A 23,150-nucleotide genomic window follows, 5' to 3' on the forward strand; every position below is an offset into this window, starting at 1 on the left:
ACTCGGATGCAATACAGCAAGGATGAAACTTTTAAAATTTGTTTTAATTTTGTATTTGCAAATATTAAATATTATTGTTACTAGGTTAAGAATATTATAAATACTGTATACTTATTTGTGTGTTGGAACTTTGTTTTAATGATATGAAAAACGAGATTATCCTGTCAATATTGTTATTAGTTATTGCAGATTAAGTTTATTAAAGTTCACCACAACATATATAATACTATATATATGTTACAGAACACAGAGAATTATGGTAAAATTAAAATTAATTTTTAATAGATCAGCCCACTACCGTATATAAAACTCTGAGTATAATTGTAATTAAATTAACAAAGTCTTTCAAATGCGAATTAATTTGTAAAGTTTAAAAATAAGTCTGGCCTCGCGTAACGTTATAAGAGTCATCGAACTTGAATATTCTTTGCTATCAATATCCAAATGATTTTCTCCAAATGGTTCTTTACAAATGTCCTTATGGAAAGAGAAGTCTTCATGGACTACCCATGATAGTGGTGCCTATAAATACGCCATTTGCTTAAGTTGGGAGGCCGTCCCAAGTAGTGGAGGTAGTGGAGTTCTGGATGTTAATTCCAGTCGTCTTTGCAAACAGAAACTCCTAATTCCTGTGTAGACCAGGTATCGGGGTTGTGTTTTATTTTACGTTAACCAATGCGATAAGTTCAGAGGCGAGATTTAGCGAAAATTATGAAATACATACCTATATATACGTAATTTATACGTTTTTGACATATGGTAGGGGTTTTTTGTGCTAAGTCCTATCTCTGAAAGGCCCATACTGGTCGAAACATTTTTATGACATTTGACATATTTGACAGCGCTCAAACTACATATCGATACAAATTAAGCTGAGCGCCAAGTCTCTCCTTCGAAGGACATCTTTTAGCGTTCCAGACTGATTTATAAAAGGCCGGCAACGTACTTGCGAACCTCCCGGCTATGTGTGCATGAACAGCGGTTGGCTAATAAAGGTGAATCTCTGCCCGCGTGCCAGCGTATATTTAAAAGTACTCGTGGTATGTAGATAATATACTCGTTTAAATCCGTTAGAAGTTTTATTTAAATACTACGAATTTGCATTCACTACGAGCAATTACGTTTATGAGTTAGCTCTGCCCACGTTATCTGGCGTATAGACAAGGTTAACATAGACACGCGTGGGTATTATTATGAAATATTTGGCGCGGTGTCTTGGGAATTATTTTGTACGAAGAAATGTGCTATCCATAGAGACGTGGTTGTCTATACAACATTCGTAAAGAATAGTATTTATATTTTGCAAGGACAATGACAGATAAACCAAATATTTTTTACATTTCGAATGTTATTTATTTAGAGAACGACTATTATTGAAAACAAGACTCCGCAACTGCGCAAAAGATTTAAAAAGAGAACTGCGAAGTGTTCTAGTAAACAAGTGACGTAATTAATAATCTGTGGTCGAACACAACATAGATAAGTGTATTTTAGGCGGCAAATGTTTAGAATGAAATTCAAATAACGCGTCTCATTCCGTCCGATTTGGATTGTATTACAATCATGAATAAATTATAAATTATCATAAGACATACCTTGTATGAATTAGCTGACTCGTAGAACCTGTCAATTGCCCCTTTGTCTATGACATTCGAGTCCAGGAATTCCATTTCAAATAATATTTTAAAAGTTTCCACAGATTAAATATTAAATTGCAAAACTGACAGTTCACAATAGCGTTGCATAATGCAAGCGCAGTGCTGCACCTTGACATTGTACGACAAGCCGGCCACGTGTATCGTTAATCATAAGTACTTTGTTATATAATGTTATTACGCGCGTACTTTCTAGTACATAAGCGAATATTATTGATTTAAACATTATTTGCTACACACATCTACAACCCCGTTCTATGATGACCTTGAAATGTCAAATTCATAGTTTGATTAATATCCAAGACGAAGAACCTTCAGAAAGTAAGCTGTGATAAGATTTTTGTGTATTCAAGAACCATCTTGATGACAAAATACAAAGTTTCATGATTAACAAGGCGTAATGTAATAGTTGACAATTGTCTGTATGTTTTTGATTTTTATATATGTATAGCAACCCTAAGAATACGTTTTTTAAATACCAAATATATACTTTTACCAAGCTGTTTTAGTTTTTTTTTATGTTAAAGGAGGTAGACGGGCAGGACGCTCACCTGATGTTACGTGACACCGCCGCCCATGGACGCTCTGCCAGAAGGCTTCCAGCGCGCTGCCGGCTTTTTAAGAATTGGTTCGCTCTTTTCTTGAAGTTATTACATATTTAATTTATGCGCCGTTTTGCTGGCAGATCTGCAACGGATATACAGTATCTACGGTTCCTACCTGTCTCCCTTCCACTTGATTCACATTGTCGTTGGTTTATGGGTTCTTTTCACCTCTCTAGTACGCCCATCGTCAATACATGTAGGCCTTCCCGCCTTCACCATCCCCGGTTGACTTGTATACCCTACTTTTGTATACCATCGGCATGTTCGAATATAATATGAACATGTCCAACCACAACCGAACTTAATTCGCGGATAAACAAATATACAACTAACATATCAATAATGTATATAATTTTGACATATATAGAAATAAACTTGCGCGAATACGGAAAAGGAATAAGGCGATGGCCTCTATTTAGTGAAAGTTTTGCAAGGTCGACATGTCAGTTAATTCATACCAAACATCTGTGCTTTACCCACAGACATATAATCGTTTATCTGTATATAATTTTGACAGTTTACGCAAATGTCAAAATTAATGGCAGCTCTCAATATATATTCATTGAACGAAATCACCAGCTCTGGTGTCACCGGTACTTACATTTATAGTATCTATTATATATATATACTTTTCATAATATATATTTGTGCCAATATATGGAAAACGTGAGCGTTGATTCAAGGAAGGGTTTTCCAACTAAATAATTAATGTATAAACGGAATTCGTGTATTCTTACTATACGAATACGATTCCGGTTTCAGTTCCAAATACGCCCAAAGTTGGTTACTAGCCATTCCTTTATTGATACAGACATATTCGCTACTTATATTGAAGTACGTGTTAGAATCTTCGTTATAATCCTTACCAATTATACAATTATTTATATTAAAGCCCACGATATCCTCAGCGAAGATAACCTGGGAACGAAATAAAATTCACTTAGCTATGACCTACCTAACGTAATGTATTATATATGTATGTATATTACGCGTTTTTTAAACGGTATAGGAAAAACATAAAACTATGTAATCGAATTAAACTGTAGAGTCGTGAACTCGAATAGTTAACTTAAAAACTTTCGTTTACGTTAAGTTCCAAATACGGCCATTTGGGTTTTTATTACATTAACTATTCGATATTGCCTGTCACATTTACAAGTTTAATTAATCATTTTATCGTAACGATTTTCAGTATTTATAAACGTACTATAAACCTCAATTAGTTAACAAATAGTTTGGTTATTTTGATGACATAAGACTGAGGAGGAACCGGATTTTAATTTTGCTGAATTAAAACTATTATTAATAAAATCGGTTTAATAATATCTCTCGAAAATAAATAGTTGTCATAATTAAGATTTTAACTAATTCAACCGTTATAGTACGTCTATAACTTAGTCAATAATTAACGTTACCCAAGTTAGCTAACAGACGTTTATAAGTAAACTTATACATACCCTTTTCTTGCGTGGGTGATGATCTTCATAGTCCATAGCAATGCCTTCGTCGCTGAATGATGAGGAGACAGGAGGTGGTGATGGAGTACCCGAGCGCCATGATGAGCCAGAGCTACTGCTTGCGCCAGGAGACACTGATGACCGACCGCCCCATGCGCCTGTGTGATATTTCCGACTTTAGACATAGACATATTATTTATTACAAACAAAACACACACACATAAATACACAACACAGCAGTAATCAAAGAGAAAAATATAAATAAAAGATATAAAGAGAGGTATATTATTTTTTTCCCTTTCCCCTTCGGTCCGTCTCAAGCATATATTGCGTGTGTGCTGTGGCTGTAAATGGCCCTGGCTCAGCATTATGCTGAGGAGCAGAGTGTTCCACAGCGCTGGTCATTCTGCCAGAGACCACATCAGCTAGTTTGCGCCTCAGTCGCAAAAAATAAAAAAGAATACTTTAGACAGCTCTTAAACGTATACGCAATAAAACTTACACCAAGAAGAAGATTTGACAGTTTGACACTCTTTGACAAGGTCTCTTTGACAATCATGTCACTTGTCAGTCTAGACTACAATAGAGGATGTATGGACTTAAGTCCTTTGCCTTTCCCATTAGGGATAAATTGAAAAAAAAAATACAATAGAGCACAGTTTAGGGAATTCAGATGTAATGTTACAGATAATTAATTGCAATTTACATAGCGACGGTAATATGTATTAAATTAAAAAATATTTAAGATTTTCTAGTCCAGCAGAAGGCACACCTCGCCAATGCGTTGCGACTTATGAAATGCTGTCTTGGAGGATCGTAAGTCAAATGGGTGAAGACCTAGCGGAAAAAATATCTTCAAAGCACTCGCGGGATGATGGCATAGAGTGGGACCCGTCTCTCATAGGAATATGTCAAATTTCATCATCTCTTGTATTATTACTGGATCAGTCTTACTTGAATTGTATTAAACACCGAATACCTGTCTAGACAAAGTCTAGACTCATGTCTAGACTTGTATTCTTACCTAAATCAGATGTAATATTAAATTATTATTCTTTTCAATGAAAGTGGATATATAAAGTGGGCGTGCGTACAGTATGCAAAGAAATAGTAACAGGACTTGAGGAAAGCAAAAATTAACTAGATATATATTTATTTATTTCGTAATATAGCTAACATAAATTATATATAATTACAAACGAATACACTGAAAATATAACCAAAGATGGAATACATGATTCATTTTACTACAAAAAGATTTACAAACGGGAACAAAAAACAAAAAGTATTTAATACATTTAACTAATTGTGATTTAATTTATGTAACCTAATTTGGTTGTGATGTGTGTGTGTAAAAGTGTGGGCATGTATTTGATGGTGTGTATGTGGGGTGTGCTCATGATGTAGGTGATTTTGATTTCAAAGCATTTAATTTTGTTAAACAATGTCGAAACGGCAAAAACGGTTAGTTGTAGAACCATGGACGTGTGATACTAGTGGAATTATGACATTCAATTGCCGGTATTACTCCGTCCTCTGAACACTCCATGCTAAATGCGGTGGAAGATGCAGAGAGACTCCATGTTTCTACGCAACTGCAGTATCAGCAACTTAATAATAAAATACTTGTGGTATCGATTTGTTTAATTCGGTAATGGATATCCCACTCCTCTAAATGCTATTGAAGAAACCATGCCTTAGACGGTATGTGAACATGTGTCAGGCACAGCAGGCTGACATGCCTATTAAAAAAACAACAAACAATTTTTTAAAATATTTCTACGTACTTGGCCGTGGTGAGTTTGGTGAGCAGCTCAGAGACATCAGCACCAAGGCTGCATTGCATTCATTCATCTGATCGTCGCGTTCTCCATAACCAAGGTCGTATGAGCTGCTGGGGCCACGTTTGCGAGACCTGGAACAAAATTTGTATTAATAACGTGGCTAACCTTTGATTCCCATAACAAATGCTTCCAAGTGGTAGACAGTAGACTATTGTATTGGAATAAGTCGCTTCCATTAGAAGGACACGGGTTTTCAGTCTATAGTAACCTTTTGGCCGCTCCACCCCAACGTTTAACCGGCTGCCCACTGGAGTATTTCTGACGAACCAATACGACTTTGGATTCTTTAAAAGAGCCTACAAATTCTTAAAAAGCCGGCAACGCGAGCCCTCTGGCATTGAGTGTGCATGGGCGATCACATCGTGTGAGCATCTTGCCCGTTTAAAACAAATGAAGTTTCTTCAGCTGCCCAAATACATATTAGATGTCATAGCAATATTGCAGTTAATATAAAAAAGATTACCAGAGATGTGTGTAAATAATCAAAGAAATCTTCCCGAACAATCCCGAATCGTTGAACTCTGCAAAGTTCAATTGCCGATTGTGCCCCGTCTGGGTCTATTCGGTTTTGGATATTGCGTAAGTACAAACGTCTGGCCGATAACCTCTTCAGTCTGAGGTCGTAGACTTACAAGTGTAGGTCATGAAAACTCTAGTCTATGCGCAATAAAACTTACATGGAAGGTGTTTTCGTCATTTAAAATTCAATCTCAAATTCCATATTTGAATTCTTGTTTTATATTCAAACCGGATGTAGATCACAATTTGTGTTTATGGATCTTTGAGGTGTCAAACTATGTATTTAAAAACTCTGTATGCATGACATAATGTAATAAAAAAAATGCGTATCATTTGTCATAGAAATGCTTTTTTTCTATGTTGTATGTATTTAACGTAGACTAAAACTACACATCGAATGGTTAACTTTCTTCTAACAAAAGTGAAAATAAATCATAATCTATGATCATTAAACGTATAAAATATATTCTATATATTTATTTATACAATATATACTTAGAATATATATTATATACGTCAATTAAGAATACAATATTTAGAATTTTCTTAACCAACAAGAAATATAAAGAAAATCAAAAATATTGACAGGATAATCTCGTTTTGCATATATGACATAGTATATATATCTTTAATAACACACAAATATACAGTATTTATAATTATCTTAACCTACATAGTAATAATAAAATATTGACAAATAAGACGTTAAAACATATTTAAATAGTTTGGTATCTATGGCAGTGTACCTTTAACACTGGCAGCATTAAATATATTAGTTTATGCACTTGAATGAAATTTACACAGATAAAAATCAGAACGATTACACTGCAATACAATATTGCAGATAACCTTTTTCTACCTTTTGTTTTGACTGATAAGACGTACATTGCATTTGATATTTAAAGTCATTGTTGTTGTGCATTGAACTATATTTTTACATATGATAAATGACGCATGTCGTACAAAACATGTTATTGAATGTTATCGAAAACAACTTAAAAAAAATCTCGCATCGCATCGCATCGCAGTTCTACTAATCAAGTGTGTATCTAATTATCTGAAAGATACTACCACAATTGGTATCTTCGCGAGTGAAATATGAAATATACTAGCTGACCTGGCAAACGTCGTTTTGGCATATATATCATTAATAATAAAAAATAGGGGTTGATCGTAGAGGGGTCAAAATTCGGGGTTGTATGTATTATTTAATGCTGTATCATAAAAATAAAAAAAAAAATAGATGTTGTCCGATTCTCAATAAATGCACACAAAATTTCATGAGAATCGGTCAAGCCGTTTCGGAGGAGTTTAACTACAAATACCGCGACACGAGAATTTTATATATTAGAAGAGATATTCAATATGAATCCTAAATTATTTGAAAATGATAACACGCTTTATAATACGTAAATTATTCGCGTTTAAACGTCTATTTTGTATTAATGTGTATAGGTTCACTGACACACAGATTACTGCATATAGAGAATAGTGACCGAAGAGGTTTTATTTATAGATGTAGGCTTCTACTGGAAAAACAACAATCCATCTGTACCGGCTTTGTACAAAGGCTAGTTAGTCTTCCGTCTAAACTAAAACATTTGCCAACACAGAGTCGTCATTTAATTCTAATCATAATTTAATTCGCTTCGTCTTAAGTTTAAGTAAGCTTATATTTTTTACTAGCTGTGTTCCGATTTTGTATATTATTGGAAACAAATACAGCCAATTTTACTATTTTTATTCATATATCAAGTATCAAAAATTTCCATACTAATATTATAAAGTAGAAATATTTGTTTGTTTGTTACGAATTGGCTCAAAACGCACTGGACCGATTTTTAAAATTCTTTCACCATTTGAATGCTACATTATCAATATCAATATCTTTAAAAAAAACGTGTGGCACTCGGGGACTGCCGCAATAAAGCTATTGCATAGCATTTTTTATCAACCTATGCAATTATAATTGTTTATTTATTTTTTATTTATGCAATATTTTTTCTTTGATATTAATTCAATCTACCACTCTACCAGACAAACACGTCTATATAGTCTGTCTCACTCTAACGCGTACCGGTTGCACCTATATTACGTCATCGTGTTAGGTTTTTTTCGTTACGGAATTTCTTGATTCAGTCTTAGGCTTAAAAATATCCATCTAGAAATTTTATAATATTGATTTATAAGATTGTGGGTGTGGTCGTAATGTCATAAATGGTCTACTGGATATATAAAATGTACAGAAAACGATCCTGAATGTAAAGTATTATTATATTCAAGATCGGCTACCGACCTGTAGAAGGTCGTTTGTGGGGTGAACACTCGCAGTCTGCGCGGGTCGTTCGACAATATTATTTGTGAATTAAGGTTTTTTTATGATTAATAAGATTCCTCTTGGTAATAAAAACAAAATATGAACGATCGTCACCATGTGTTTTCATGCAACTGGGAACTGATTTTAAATGAAACAATTTCAGATAGTTTTAGGGCCTGTTTCACAATGTATGGATAAAGTGCCAAATAGCTATGCAACACATAAATTATTCGAAAGATAAAAGTTCCAAATAATATATGTACTTCGAATTTCATGACGTATAGCGCTATCTGACAGTCGTGAAACGCAAAAATACTATTTATCCTACCAATAAGTAATATAATAGTTGATTTGGAACTTATCCGGACATTGTGAAACAGGCCCTAAATGTTTAATTGTGTAAAAAAAATTTGGCGATTAAAAAGAGTGGCGGAGAGTATATTGCAAGTTTTTCTCTTCCGTTCTACGCCCTTATTTTGAGAACTGGCAGTGAATGTATAATTAGATTCATTGAATATTTCTTGTTTTTTTGACGTTCATAAATGTACATTATGTTACCTATATGAATAAATGAATTTTAACTTTGACTTTGTAACAATGATAGAGATTGATTGATGATAAAGATTTTATTTGCAGTTGGCGCCTGGTTCCTACCGGTGACCCCTGAAACAGCCAGCGCTTGCTTGCTGCCAGCGTTAAACGGTACACTGCCACTGAGACCATTCTTCTTGCCCGCTCTACGCCCTTGACTTGCGAATTGGTAGTAAATGTAAATTTACAATTAGTTAAAAATTTGACGTTAGATTTTTTTTGGACGTTCATAAGTGTACTTACCTATATGAATAAATAAAGATATTTTGAGTTTGAATTTGAAATTGTTTTTACTGTATATTTGTGTGTTGGAAATAGAAATATCGTTATTTAAACGAGAGATACGTATACATAGCGAGAATCACAAAATCGTTCCACCGAAATTCTTGATATTCGACCGTGTTACGGTGAACATATATAACTATGATGTAATGTCCCTTTAACTGAAGGCACTTAAAATAGATTTCACGTCGGCGATCATCTCATATAACACAAGATACATATATAGATAGAAGTAAAATTAAGTCAAACGCAAAGAATTTCTTCATAGATGCTCTAAGCGCTCGTGGTCTTCTACTAACTCTTCTTTAAGAAGAGTGCCTTGAGTGGTTTCACCAGCCGCTATAATGCCGGAACTAAATAATTATTCTACAATTTCAGATGGTTTTTAATCTGAGATCTGACGACTGCGAAGACAATCCACCCAATAACCTATCTCTATCCATCAAAGCTATCCATGGTAAGTAGGATCGCTGTATGTGGATAGACCTTTGTATGAAAATGACAGTTCAACTGTGCCAATATCCTATCTTAAGATTTTAACTTACACCAGTTTTTAAAATAATTAAAAAGCTATTTGATTTATGTTAAACATAGAGATGTATATTTTAATATTATTCGTACTGTTTTATTTACTTTATTTGGTTTATATTGATTATCAAATATGAGTGTAAAGAGCGAAGCGTTTGCATTCTATTCGTCGCCAAAAATGGATTGTCTTCGTAGCGTTTGGTTATTGGGATGCAGATAAGAGATCGATCGACTGTCACGGTCTGATTGTGTTCAATCTGAGATTGTGGTTTAATTATTGGGTTCGGGCGATAGTGTTTTGTCATGGTTTAAAATATGCAGGGGTGATGTATAGCATCTAGTCGCAGGCCAGCCTTATTATAAGGGTTAATCAGGCCCTGTGTTGCATTTTTAAATATTAAATAAATCTCAATATAAAAACATCTTATGACCTCGGAAGCAAGGTTTTAATATGTTTGCCGGTTGCCGGCCGGCAGCAATACATACCTTGTGACGTAGCCGACACGTAACATTGAAATCGACCTTGCAGCCTGTTGCTGAGTTAACGCTTTCATATCTCATTAGAACAATTATGATGTGTATGAAATCTAATTACGACCCTTTTACAAACGAAATCAACGAAGAATACATTACATTACATTCTTAAAAGGCCGGCAACGGTATCTGGTGAGCCTTTTGCCCGTGCCATTAATGATATTAAACTATATAATATAGTTAGATAGATATAAAGATAATTCACTGTGAAAACTTGCATTTATATATTTTTTAATGTAAAGATATATTTTTTTTCTTTTTTGTCATTAAGTTTAATGTGTGTATGTTGTGTGGTTGATATTTAGTGTAAAATGCTGTGTACAGATCTAATTGGGTTTCAATTTTCAATCAATCTGTTTTCTGTTTCTGTACCTAAATGTAAAAATAAAATAAAAATAAATATCGTGACAAGGATAAAGCGAACATAACAAGGAAGAGAAAAATGATTAAAACTATTTTCAAGTTTTTAAAGATTATTAATATCTAATAGCATGCTTTATTATTATTATTAGTGAAAGCTTCTAATATGTTGTTTGATACGCGCATTTATTTATTATTTTTCGCGCGCGGTAATAACATTGCTGTCATCGCGTTCCTGACGTAATCTGTTGTGCGAATTGCGATAAAAATACTGACATCATAGATCTAGTATTCGCAAAAAACTATATTTCGTCGGCGTAGACTAGTTGAGGCAGGTCATGTGATTCTAGCTGCACAGTCTAGATTATAAATAGGTATTTTTGAAGTGAAACTTTGGGCGCATGACGGTAAAATTTTTACGGAAAGTCACGAAGATGTGCAGCGTTTTCGTAGATAAAAAGGGAGAGAGCGATTGAGAGAGTGAGAAAGGGAGATCGAGAAAAATACACGCTATTGGTTGATGTATTCGTTTAGTAGTCACATATTAGAACTTTAGATTGCAATTCTGTCGCATAACGTCTGCAGTAAATGCAGAATTTTTAATTTATATATATTAGGCTTACTATAAAGTTATTGATTATCTAGTTGATAAAAGGGACTGGGACTAGTGCTGGGCAGGCTACTTCTAATTAATTTGCCATATTTGTTTTAAATATTGTAGAATTGTTTGATGATTTGCTTTTTTTTTAAAAAGAGTACCGAGAGTTTTTTATCTCGGCCGGCTTTTTCTCTCGGCCTCCGTCTTCTTTCTTCTTTGCCGATGAGTAGGGATGCCAACAGGCTCGAATTTAATGACGTGGAATAAGTGATACCATGATGATCTTATGTTCCAAAATAAACGTATTTTATTTTATTATCATGAGCACGTTATCAGTCTGAATAGAGTATAGAAATACACGGAGTGATAATAAACTGGTACATGATCATTGGGGCTTTTAGCATATTAATAATAAATTTACAAAGAAGTTTCATTTCTGACACGTGTACTTTGTACATACGCACTTTTTGTTTGTTACATCGATTATATCTATATTTCTATGTTAGCAGTATGTAGTCAGAGGAATTGTTCTGAGAGCTTTTAAAGCCAGTTTTTGCCGAGCTACGTGAAGAATTTCCAAACCAATTCGACATCGACCAATCCTTCTCGCGTCTCGCGAACCCTCTGTCGTTGACTATGGGCGGCTGTATCACTAATCATGAGTCTCTGACCGTTGGCATTGATTGACCATGAAACATTTCATTTATTATCAAGCAGATAAATAGGTTATTTTCCATTTTATTAAATAGCCTATTTACGTAACCAGCTACAATCAATGTCATCTTTTGACAGAACTAATTTTAGTCGTGTTAAGTACGTCCAAATCACTATTTAAATATAGATTTTCGTGACATTCGTACTATTGTCCGGGCACAGAGGGTACAGTGACATTAACCTGAAGCAATCACCGGTTATTATAAAGATTTGAGGCTTTTAATAGTAGTCAGAGTTGTTCATTTTACTTTTATCTGTGTACCGAGTTGTATTACACATTTGTTAGCGAAATCAGCGCTAATTATGAGAGAATTACACAAACATTCAACATTGAAATTTAGAGTAGGGCACAGCGTTTTTTTTTTTAATATAATTATTCACAGACATTTTAAATTACACTATTCTGTATCTTTCTGTCAAATTTATACTCTGTGATTAAAAGTGACAAATGACACATGAGTTTGGTTAAAACAGTCAGGCTGATTTGGCTTTTTTATGGGATATTATTCTTATAGACTTGACGTTATGGAGAACTGTGACTGCATCACTAAAATTGTGGTACGAATATTTAAAATGCGCGCGTAAATACATTGTTAATGAGTAATAATTCATTAGGGTAGTGACTTTGCATCGACCTATAGGTTATTCCACCTTCGGAACAAAAACGTTCATCAATTATTCTGAGAAATTCAACTGTTTTTTTGTCTTCGTGATTTATGTTATAAGCTTTGATTATTATCCTACAGACCGTCACTGGGCAAAATAATAGAGCGCAATTGTTAGTTGTCATCTGTCACGCAGTCTGGCATTTGTCAGTGTCATGTGAAAGTTAATTCGCATTAATGTACATTTGTCGTTAAACTTATATATTTTAATTAACATTACACCACCTTTTTCCCCCATAATTTCTAAAACAGCTTGGTTTTCATCGATGTTAGCATTTTTTTTTATAGAACAGGGGGCAAAGATATAGAACAATCTAGAACTTAATGTTATGTATAAGTTAAATGAAATAGAAAACAATGACGTATGTATGTACATATTATGTGTTTTGGTATGCATAATTAATGCAACACTTTCTATACGCTGTCTGCATACACCTGTGAAATTGTAACGGAATTACAGCAAGAGAAAGAGAAAGTACCATTCTCCGCTCTTTTTAAAAACTAAGTATATACGATTGATAAAACGGGTTTTAGCAGATTCGAACTGTCTCTCAATGCGTGATGTTAGCAACGAGTTTTCAAGTTCGCAATCCGTAGCTGTCTTCACACTAAGTATGCGTTTAGCAAGTTGGAGCCATTTGAATTGGAACTAGATATATCATTGCGACACGGCCCATTAGCCAACTTTGTAAGTTGTTTCTTAGTCTGTGGTCTACTTCAGAAACTTCGCTTGACTTTTCGTCTCCTTGGGGGGACAGATGTTGAATATAGATTATAATGTTAGTCGACATCACAGGAGACCGAAGAGCTGGCAGCTAGCTTGGACATAAAAGGAACGCTACCAGTATCTTCGGAAGCTTGCCTAAAGAGACTCCTTTTCATAATATATTTTAGTTATTATATTTTAAGGTTAATTAGTGTTTTTTTGTTTAATTTAATAAATTTAAAGCGAAACGTATGTCCTTCCGTCATGTATTAAATTAATACGAATTTATGCATCGTTAAATAGATATGTATATAAAAAGTATTTATAATATCATATGTGTTTGTTTTATTAACACCAACATTAAAATGATACGACGCCCTTTATCATAGTCTTTACTTGGTTGACATTTCTCTTTTGCATTTTTAAATACTAATAAAAGTGTTTAGAATTTGTTTCCCAATAAGATGTTATTCGAAAATTTATTAAAAATATTTAGAATGCAAATTTCCTGTGTTTCCTTATCCTTCTGAGATTTTTTCTAGTAATAAAGAACCAAATAATTTTTTTTTATATAAAAAGAACTATGTATGCTACATACAGGGGGCGTAATTAGAAAGGCAAAGGTGGGCCACAAAAAATATTGTGCCATAGAAAGATTATGTATAAGTACCAACTGTATATCCAAAAATAACTACTTAAGATTTATACATAATTAATACGATATTTAATCAAGGTTTTGTCCGAAAATAATGTCAACTTCATTTATTGGCGCTTTCCTAGTGTTGTGCGTTTCATTTTGAAACTAGGTCAGTATGTCATGGCGGCAGCGAACGCCGCGCGACAGGGGCGCCATCTTTACATTTGTTATTCAACGATCTTAACCATTACATACTACTACATACTACATACATTACAGTATTTACAATGTTTACAATGTAAAGAAATCTTAACTTAAATAGTAATAATAATTAGAATTAATAAAAAGATCATAAAAACAAATTTTAAAATTTAGCCTTTGTGGGAGTGCTGGCTGTATTGCGATAAAAAAAACATTTTAGATGTTACAAAAACTTAAACATTACATAATTAATTATTCTTATATACAATTCAGATTTAAAGAAAACACTTTTTTAGCGAATTGTTTATTTTACATAATTTTAAATTTATCCGACGTTTGACAGATTTTTGAATCTGTTTCATGATCAATTTTAAATCCATGCCTGACACACGTCGTCCACTTTTTGGGTCTAAGACATGTCGGCTTACACCGTTCGAGCAAAAGCTAAATGCACACATAGAAAGAAAGTTCATTGGTGCACGGCCGAGGATCGAACCTACGACCTCAGGTATGAGAGTCGCACGCTGAAGCCACTACGCCAACACTGCTTGACAGTATACCATATTTTTTTTATCAGATATTGATAATGTATAATTTTTTTATAAAATGTGTAAATGTATTTATAATTATTTTCTGTTATTTATAACAGATAAGGAATAGATTTATTTTAGAAAGTCTTTCCCAACTTTTTATTAAAATGTTATTCAGTTATTACTTTTACTTTCACCACGTCAAAGTTTGCAATAATCACGACTGATGAAAGTGTTTGAAAATGAATAGAACTTGCGACCCCCATGGTTAATAAATAAAACGAAAAGTTCTATTATCTAGACAATAGACGAAGATTTTTGCCGATTTAATGTATAGTACCTGGATGACCGGTATTTTTTTTTAATTGTGTTTTTCGGACATTATATTTAGGTACCTACTAAGAATTATACTAATAAAATGATGAAATATTAATGATATTTTTCCAAAAAAAATTTAGTGTCCCTTCGTTAAAGCAATTAAAAAAAATAGTATTATAGTAGAGCCTTAATTTGACTTTCTTCTGAATTACCGGAAACCGCGACGCATACTAGTAGTAACTTTTACATGACCATTCATTACCTTGTAATAAAACAATCTCTGCGCCGGTTTTTTGGCAATTGTGAAATTTATAGAGGTCTCGCCTCTCACCGCCATTATGAAAAGTGAAACCGCGTCGCCATTTTGTTCCGGTTTCAAAGCCGTACATCTAAGTACCTTGTGTTTGACACTGACGTAATACAAACATTAAATGTTGTTAAAACTTTAATCTAAATTTTATTATTAATGAATTGTTTATTGCTACTGAAGGGTTATACCCTCTAAGTTTATTTATTTTTATTATTAATGAAAATAAATAAACTTAGAATAATGAATGAATGAATAATGAATTAAATATCGTGATTATTAATATTTATCGATAAATAATTGGCATACAGGTTCTTCTAGGTGATACACTTTTCTTTCCACTTTAGCAGCTTTAAAAGGAGATGCTACACACTGCAGAAGCTTTTTTAAGCTGTGCTGAACGTTATTTTCGAACTCGGTTTGTTATGGTTAATAAGAAGCGCATTTTTATCAACATCACTGAAGATTTCAAAACCCAGGTCTATTTTTTTAAGCCCCTGGCAGCTTTGGAATGCGAGACATCTAAACTTTTATAATCCATGAATATATGATTCAAATACAACGATCTCTTTCGTTTTTCACACCACACTCTACTCTACTCACTAATATTTTAATTGTTTATGAAAGATATGTGACAGCAGAAAAATTACTTCTTACTATTAATATACGTTAAGTAAACAATAAGAAACATATAGATTTAAATTGGTATTTTTTAGGTGCATTGTTCCTTGCGGCGTGGCAGTAGAATGTAGGCAAGTATGGCAAGGACACGCCCGTACTACACCCAGTTTCTAACGTTTCGTAATTCGCACCTCGCATCTAAGCACAGATTAACTATAAGTAGATTGACTATTTTTTTGGTGGTTATAAAAATATCAATTTATTTTACATACATAAAATCAGTAGTGATAAAACTTCACTGATCACACATCCTGAACAGGGCATCACAATATTATGCTAGGTATTTCTTCTACCTTTATTTATTGTATTTTCATCTATAAATAGATATTTATTTTTAGTATGAGTCAGGCTTCTGCTTAAGTAGTTATAGTTAAAACTAATTTTATAAATACTAATTTGCCCCCCAACTAAATATAATAATAATAATTATTATTTATTTATTTTTCTCCCTTAAACATGAACAATAATAATTAATAATACAGTGACAGTATTGGGAGACTGGTTTCCAAACTAGGTAAGAACCTGTGATATGGAATTAAAAAATATTAATTCTGTTTCATCATTGGCCGTCGAGGCAGAATACGAAAATATATCCGTATCACCTTGACGATCCACAAATGAGCAGGCAGATGCCGCCCAAAATTTCCAAAACAATTCGACTTACGCCCAAACCCAATAACCTATATCAATCCATTTTTGACCATCTTTGAAAGACATTTTAATCCTAATATTGATAAAAGTTTTCAATTGTGGGTCAGATCGGTGTATGCGGATAGACGTTTATATGAAAATGACATCTCAGCTGTGCCAATATCCTATCTTATGATTAGAACTAAAACCAGTTTTTAAAATAATTCAAAAGCTATTTGATATGTTTTAAACATATGTATATTTTAATATTATTTGGTTTATATAAATTATCAAATATGAGTGTAAAGAGCGAAGAGATTGCACTCTATCTGTCGCCAAAAAAGGATTGTCTTCGTAGGGTTCGGTTATTAGGATGCAGATAGGAGACCGGTCGACTGTCACGGTCAGATGGTTGTTTTCAATCTGAGATTGTGGATTAATTATTGGGTGCGGTAGGGTCCTTCATGAAATGTGCGTACCAATTCATAAAAGGCCGGCAACGCGCTTGCAAGCTTTCGGCATTCGTTTCTATTCAGAAGCTATTAATTTCTATATTAATATAGTACTGAGCTTTTATAAATGTACAAAGATAATGTGGTTTTCTTGTAGCAATTAATTGCCTGGGCGACAATGAAGCCTGCGAAGTGCCCGGGAAACTTCTGGGCTTCTGGAGACAGACTGGCCTCATTTAGGATTTTACACATAATGGGCATCTAAGAGCGGTAACTGACAATCATGTGTATAGCCCGCTTAACTTGCCCGCTTACGCTCTTGACTTGCGAACTGGTAGTAAATGTAAAACTACAATTAATTTAATTTGTTTTAATTTGACGTACATAAGTGTACTTGTTTACCTATATGAATAAAGATATTTTGAGTTAACAATTATTCGTCGAGTTTTACATAAGCATCTTGTTGAAGTGTTCTTACTTCAGCAATAAAGACATCAAGGAACCTATGGCGTCTATGGATATACATAGCTAAATTCTCAGTTTCCGCTAACAAAAGCCGGGATGCACCGATAATTGAATGCAACACGCGATATAGATAAGGGAAACGACAAGGTTACATTGCAATAGAAATGATACGGCCTTCTTGCGAGGTGAGCCGCTAATTCAAGGCAAAATAACATCGGATAATCAGTCGATTTTACCGCGGTTATCTGTCATGTTCCTTGATCTTTTATATATGACAAAATGTATATTTCAAGTGAAACTTCTTTAGGAGCATGAGGGTACAATTTGTACGGAAACGTCACGAAGATGTGCAGCGTTTTTGTCGAAGAAAAGAGAGAGAGCGATTGAGAGAAAGGGAGAGCGAGAAAAAATACACGCCATTGGTTGATGTATTCGTTTGGTAGCTATTAGAACTTTAGATTACAATTCTGTCGCATAACGTGTTGTGCCATAAATGCAGATTTTGTTTTTATATATTATCATTAGCACATATACAGTGTGTAAACAGAGTAGATAAACAAATACGTGGAGTGGTTATATACCGGTACATGATTACCTATTGGCTTTTACCTTAGTAATCATTAATTTAAAACCACGTTTCACTTCGGATGTGTGTACTTTATTTTTACACTTCTTTTATATAAAAAAGCAAACAAAGCTCATCCGATGTTTAAAGATTCAGTCCATTGGTACGCTCTTTATTTATTTATTTATTTTATTTACACTTCGTTGCTAAAGAAATACAAATAACACAGTATATATAAATTACAAGGGATGCAACGGGCGGCCTTATCGCTAACAAGCGATCTCTTCCAGGCAACGCTAGTAAGAATAGACATAAATAAAGAAAAATGATGGGTGCAAGAAGTGCAGAAGTTATATAAAAAACAAAATACCTGAAAGGTCCTCAGTTAAATTGGTTCGGAGAAACTATAGAAATCGTAAAGAAGGAAATGAAAGCATATCTCTATGTGTCGGTAATAGTGCGGGTACTTTTTAATACCCAGAGAGTTTGCGATCCCGAAAACAATATTGAGTCGTTCCGCACAATACCAAGGTTCCAGCAACAGATCACCAGCGTTGGTTTGCGAGATCAACAATAATAATCGTTTATAATAGTTGCGAGAAACATTATTAGAAATAAATACAAATGGATTTCCCAAGCAAGTTGAACTTGTAACAGGAAATGCGAGGTATAGCCAACTTATGCAATGACGTATACATTCGTGATTTAACATGTGCACGTTCGAAAGAGCTCGCTGTTTAGCATCTCGGCACGAAACCTGACCAGATTTTACGTGAGGAAGTACGAGAGGAATTCAAAAGTGTACGTAATCTAACGTTAATTTTTTTTCAGAACAGCAATGCAAATAGATTTCTATGTTTTGTTACGAAACTCAAAAACTATTGGCATTAATCTTAAGAACAGTTTTAAAATAAATGTTGTTTTTTAATGTGAATAAAACAGAAAGAGAACAAAGTATTTTACAGCAATAAAAATAATTTGGTAAGTTAAGTTTCTATAAATATTATAACTTACTTGGAAGATTTAGAGTAGAAAGATCGCTAAAGTCTAAATGTAATACGTTAGCCCCCATTTTTTAAAGTGATCATGTTTTTAGTATAAACACAATTTGATAGAAAGAGATCAAAGTTTTTTAAGCCAATAAAACACATTAACTTGAGGAAAATAAATCAGTGGCGCTACAACCTCTGTTTCATGATCATTTTTAAATCTAATAGGCAAGTAGGTGATCAGCCTCCAGTGCCTGACACAGTGCCGACTTTTTGGGTCTAAGAGATGTCGGTTTCCTCACGATGTTTTCCTTCACCGTTCGAGCAAATGTTAAATGCGCACATAGAAAGAAAGCCCATGGCCGGGGATCGAACCTACGACCTCAGGTATAAGAGTCGCACGCTGAAGCCACTAGACCAACACTGCTTTTAACTCGAGGAAAGTTTCTATAAATATTAGTGGGAAGATTACGAATAAGTTTTACATTTGGCAATAAGGCAGAAAAGCCATAAATATTAAAACTGGAGCAAATCAATCCCAAGGATTATGACCATTTAAATCATCATGAAATTTCTTTAAAGTCTTATATCAACCTTAGTTCTTATTCCACTTACCCCTGCATATGATGTGCTGGTACTTCAATGGTAGCGGAGGCTCTACGGCGGTCTCCAGCCATATCTGCAAGCCTTGCGAAGTCTGTATCAACATCAGCCAGTCTCGCTGATTTACGTGACTCCAGAAGTCTTATCTCATCCAGCCTTTTTCTGAGTTCTATTGGCACCTGGAAGAAGAAAAAACATAAAGGTGAATCTTCTAAAACTTTTACGCGAACTTTAGTCTCTTCTGTTATGGTCTCTTGGAAGGTTTTAGATATAATTAGGTTATATCTAAAATCTGCCAACCTTGGTCCGTGGGGTCCTGGCGCGATAAGGCTTTTTAGGGAATTATCAAAAAGGTTAGTCGACATCATTAGCGACGGAAGAGCTGGCGGCTACCTCGGACAAAGAATTAGTCTAGCTATTCAAATGGGGAACGCTACCTCTGCTCCTTTTAATAATATTTTTTTAATATAGTTAGTTAAGTATATATATATATATATATTAGGTATATTTTTATAATAAACAATATAAGGACATGTTGGTTATATGGCGAAAGGCCATGCGTCATACTCGTGAACGGGTGCTACTTGTGGTGACTGGTCGTACTTGAATTCGTGTATGCGGTGATGTTAGTTATTTCAACAATTTATTTACGTGTCGTTCCTGATGGATAAATTTTTATTTTTAAATAACTATTATATACTTAAGATGTCATGTGGAATATTGTGTAATGGTTGCAACTCCTTACAAACGTAGTGTAAAATAAAAAACTTGGTAATTACAAAGAGTGGCGGAGAGTTTATTGCCAGTTCTTCTCGGCCCTTAACGTTTTGATTTGAGAAATTCTTCCCTGGGAGATACGACTTCCAGGGAAAGAGTCTCCTCCCTCAAAGACGAGCAAGGCACCCGTTAAAATAAGAGTCTATTAGCTGTGATGACTCCCCTTAGGACTATTAAATAAAATAAAAACATGTTTCATATAACAGTCCGCCTGTTGAGGTCCATGATATAGAAAATGTATTTACGGTTTTCAAGAATAAGTGTAAAATCGATATGTTCGACCTTCATAGCGGATATGACGTCATGCCAACACGGAACTTGTAAGTGGAGCGATGCGTTTCGTGTCACAAACTTTGTTCTTATGAAACTTTATAACTGGAACTTTTACATTTTCATTTTCAACAAATTTCCATTTTAATCCAATTCTGATGCATCTGTGTGCCCCTTTTTATATATAAAGAATATATATGTGTGTATTAAAACCCTCCCCACGATGTGCCAGAAGGAAACAGTTGTATGCCAATAACCGTTTAAGATAGAGTACCTGGATGGCCAAGCTTTGCTCGGTATTTTTATTTTGTGTTTTTGGAAATTATATATAAGCGATCCCGAGATTCCAATTATATGTATATATATACAAGAATTGCTCGTTTAAAGATATAAGATTTATAATTTTAAGGTCAAGTCAAATCCTAGCGTCAAATTTTTTACTCTACAGATTTTTGTGTTCCTCTTCTTCTCCATTTATTATTAAAATATTCTATTAAAAAACGCTGATTCGTAAAGGAACCTACACACAAAACGAAACGCAACACGTCCTTCAAGCACATTGTTTTCAGTGCGAAAGTGGTATTTCTGTGTCGGCTCATTCGGTTCATGCAGTATGTAACTGTTGTCATTGTTTCGATTAAATTGTGTACGTCAAAACTATTCGCGATCCAAACTACGCTTTACGTCATTTGTTTTTGTTGTATGCGTCATTTTGCGTCAATATTTTCCTCTTATTGGGAAATACGTTTTACAGTGTGTTCAATGATAGGTCAGCGTGTTATCGCTCTTACGGGAAAACCACGTGTGACGTCCAAAAGGCTGATCAAAGAGAAATCTGAGAAACAGAGAACCAGTTGTAGTTCTTCTAGTGTTTAAAAGAGTAGTGTTTATTGCCAGTTCTTTTTTTCCGTTCTACGCCGTTGATTTCAGAACTGGCAGTAAATGGCAGAAGCATTTTAATATGTTTTTATTTATTGATGCTCATGAGTGTACATGGTGTTACCTAAATGAATAAATAATTTAGAATTTTAACATTATTTATGATATAATATAGGATATTGTAACATAACTAATGTTAATTCTAAATTTTTATGTTACAATATCCTTTTGTATTAATGGTGATTTAAATTTTCGGTTATGCCGTTGATAAATAAACCTGTTTTTTATTATTATTATGTGTATGTTTTTGAATATAGTACTACAGTATAAATAAATATTAATTTGATTAATATTATCGAAACTGAACGTCTAACTGACATGGTTAACCTCAATTTGTGTATCATTAGCCCTAAATTGTAATTGTTAAAACGTTTACTTATCTTAGTACAGAGCAGGCCGGATATACTTTCACTTTTTTTACATGGGAAAGACGCGATAAAAACGGTGAACAAATAAAATTAGACCGTGGTACATTGATTATTTTTATAACTTTCTAATTGTGTAACGTGTGCTTAACTCGCGCGAACAACTTTGTGTTCGCGCCTTAAACCTAAAATGGACGACGTGAATCGTCAATTAAAACTCCAAATTCAAAATTGGCGCGAATATGAACAGATATTACGACTAGATTTGTCTTGTTCGAGATGTAGTCTGTGCGACTGCTGTCACATCGCTTACCAATGTGTCATACTCGATAAACTAAAGACATTGATTACACAAACAGTAAATGAATTATAACAAATTTAAAATTCGCGCTTAAATTCCGTTTGCCAAGGCATAAGTATCTTACATAACTCTTTCATTTATAACGCTAATTTTGTGATAATCTAGCTACGCGATTTCTTTTTTATTTTATTTGTTCGAAATTTAGTCTGTATCGCTGACTACTGTCACATCGCTAACGAGTGTGTCACACTCGACCAAAGACAATGTTTACATTAGAACGAATTAAAATTCCAACTTTTATCTGTATTTTACGTTATTTTATTTTTCTATTCAGTGATTTTTTGTCCTTTTCATTCTCCTGACAAATGAACGGGACAGTCTCAAAGAATGTCATGTAATTGTTTATAATTAATTGTAATCGATATCTAAGTGTTATATAAAATATAATTACAACACTGTTATCTTGCACGTCATTAACTAATGCGTTTTCAATTTAGGACTAGGGCATAGACATTAGACATCCTAAAATCATTTACCTTATCTCTGGTTACAAACTCATCAGATATTTTATAACGAGAACATAATATTTTAAAATACTGATAATTTTTTTATCGCGAAACGTAGTGTGTACGTAGAGCTACGTACACCAGCGCGCGCGCATGCCACGCACGTCACACGCACCCAGCCAATGACACGATGCGGCGTCAATGCCACTTGATAATAACTTTCGCTCAATATTAATTAA

General features: G+C 33.9%; 1 protein-coding gene across 1 annotated transcript in view; it reads right to left on the reverse strand.

Annotated features, from left to right (window-relative positions):
- The window catches only part of LOC111004020 (zinc finger protein 395), a 54,005-nt gene that overhangs the window by 16,156 nt on the left and 14,699 nt on the right, over window positions 1-23,150 (reverse strand). The window contains exons 2-4 of the mRNA XM_022274826.2: window positions 19,766-19,932; window positions 5,505-5,632; window positions 3,718-3,875 (exon numbers count right to left, since the gene is read on the reverse strand). Of these exons, the coding sequence (XP_022130518.2) occupies window positions 3,718-3,875; window positions 5,505-5,632; window positions 19,766-19,932 (453 nt within the window). The remainder of the gene's footprint in view (window positions 1-3,717; window positions 3,876-5,504; window positions 5,633-19,765; window positions 19,933-23,150) is intronic.

Source organism: Pieris rapae, chromosome 23, assembly GCF_905147795.1.
Source record: "Pieris rapae chromosome 23, ilPieRapa1.1, whole genome shotgun sequence".
Taxonomy (NCBI): domain Eukaryota; kingdom Metazoa; phylum Arthropoda; class Insecta; order Lepidoptera; family Pieridae; genus Pieris; species Pieris rapae.